The 2,177-nt window shown below is 36.9% G+C and overlaps 1 protein-coding gene across 1 annotated transcript in view; it reads right to left on the minus strand.

Moving 5' to 3' along the window:
- LOTGIDRAFT_176377 (hypothetical protein) overlaps positions 1-2,177 on the minus strand; it is a gene marked incomplete at both ends in the record, with an annotated part of 8,504 nt that overhangs the window by 1,183 nt on the left and 5,144 nt on the right. The window contains 2 exons of the mRNA XM_009047421.1: positions 41-864; positions 1,875-2,106. Of these exons, the coding sequence (XP_009045669.1) occupies positions 41-864; positions 1,875-2,106 (1,056 nt within the window). The remainder of the gene's footprint in view (positions 1-40; positions 865-1,874; positions 2,107-2,177) is intronic.

A 2,177-nucleotide genomic window follows, 5' to 3' on the forward strand; every position in this document is an offset into this window, starting at 1 on the left:
CCGGGTAAGATTTTCCTTTCATGCGAAGAATTTGGTTTACATTTCTATCCCATTGTAAAGGAATTCGTTTACCACGCCTTGATCGTTTAGATTTGCCATCAGTTAATCGTGGTGTGTTAGGTGAATCTGGGTTTGTGACCTGTACGTCGGCATTGGTTGGTTTGTTAGGCAAAGATATGTCATCGTCGTCATCATCTGGCAATGGTTCAACACCATCATCGGAACTGAAAACGAGTAGTCTTCGCTTTTTCTCTGGATGCCAGTTCGGGTCGTTATCGCTGTCGTCAAAGTCACTCTCGTACTCATTTCCGAAGTCATCGGAGTCGTAATTTGGTAATTTTGTAGGTGTAATCTGACGAACAGATGGTCCCTGAATCCTATACAAGTTTGAACCAGGTGAAGCGACTTTGGGTTTTGTTCCGAAAGGAGAGCATAAAGGGGATTCGGCTGTGGCGTTAATATGTTGAGCTGGACTCAAAGACTGGGTACAAGAACCATCAATCTTAGACCATCTGGACACGATACTTCTTGCAGGTGCTAGGTTATGATTTTCAGTAGAAACGGGACCGGTAGGAAGTCTTTTAGATAGATCATCGAAGCAAGTTGTTGGTGGGTTGACTCTTAAAAATTCAATACTTGGAGATGAATATTCGTTTTGTAACTTCCCTGGCACGTTATTGAAGAGCTGTGCTGAACTGGATGTGGTAGAAGATGATGGAATGATGCGATTTGTACATGCAGAGGCTCTAGATAAGGAACATGCTGAAGTAGACCTACTGGTCTCATCATTAATCTTCAGTGCCATTTTGACAATCTTTTTGCCACGGGAGAAACCAGCCATACCGGGAACATATAATTTTATACCTGAAAGAGAGAAATCATTGAACTAATGCCAAAATTTAAAAGAAACGAGATGTCAAAATATCGTATATGATTCCCATCAAATTATTTCATTTCATTATATTAGCGAATCAAATTTTCGTATATCGCTGTCAGAAAGCCAATTTAATTTTAACAGACTGATTTGAATTGTCAACTTCAAGGAGAGGACCGACAATAAACCATGGCTCACATATAATTTATATCACTTGATACAAACGACTTTTCAGGGTGTCTACGGGTTTGTACTGCTTATTGGGCAGATGTGAATCACTAAACTAAAACAATCAAATGCCTATTATTCCTACATATCTTATAAAACATAACGGCTTTGATACATTTAATATTTTCAATAATATTCTCACCTGTATTGTTTATTTTCTAGGCTCAACGCCGTCTCGAGATTTTAATTGGAAAAAATAATCAACCAATTATTTTACGAGATTATGTCACATGTCCTGAACGGAACTTCTAATTGGACTAGAAGTACGAAAATAAGATACATAGATGCGGCTCGGAGGGAAGATNTTCGACGTTCAGAAAAGTTATATACGAGATTTTGGCGATATACGAGATTTTGAAAGCGCATCGACGATATTCATGTGGGTGTATAAAAAGTGATTTTTTTTTTTATAAATTATAAAAAGTGCCCCCTATCTATATACTCCCTATCTATATACTCTTATACTACTTATAGGAGAAAATACCAAATTTTTGTAGCAATTTTTGATTACTACCATTTGAAGAGTGTTGAAATGTTAGTTAGCAACTACCAAGGAAATTGACATTTCATGTGTGCCTGTCCAATGCGGTAGGAGGCTAGTGTGCTCTTGAAACATGTTTGATTTTTTTTGATTATTTTTTGAAAGCTTACTCATGTGTTGTGATGTAATGTATCCACACATGAGAATGTCGGCCATTAAAAACTTATACTGCTCAATTCAATGACGAAATATTGCACCATAATTTGGCAGATAAGGGTGATTAAATTATACCTTGACAAACTCCCAATGCTCCATAAACTCCAAGATACATTTCATTTTTATCTTGATATATACTAGTATTGGCCAAAGATCTGTTTGCCAGGAGTTGATCATCTGTCCACTGTTCCAGCCAAACACTTGAATAAACATTCAAAGCCTGGTAAAATCCATATATTACAAATATTAACACAGCTGGCAGCGAACCTATGGCCTTAGCATAACCTATATAAACTGACAGCTTCACCTACAAAATTTAATAGAAATATGCAGTTAATATAACTCACAACAAAGAAAGAAATAGCCTGTGAACATTCA

The sequence above is a fragment of the Lottia gigantea genome (assembly GCF_000327385.1).
Source record: "Lottia gigantea unplaced genomic scaffold LOTGIsca_1118, whole genome shotgun sequence".
Taxonomy (NCBI): Eukaryota; Metazoa; Mollusca; class Gastropoda; family Lottiidae; genus Lottia; species Lottia gigantea.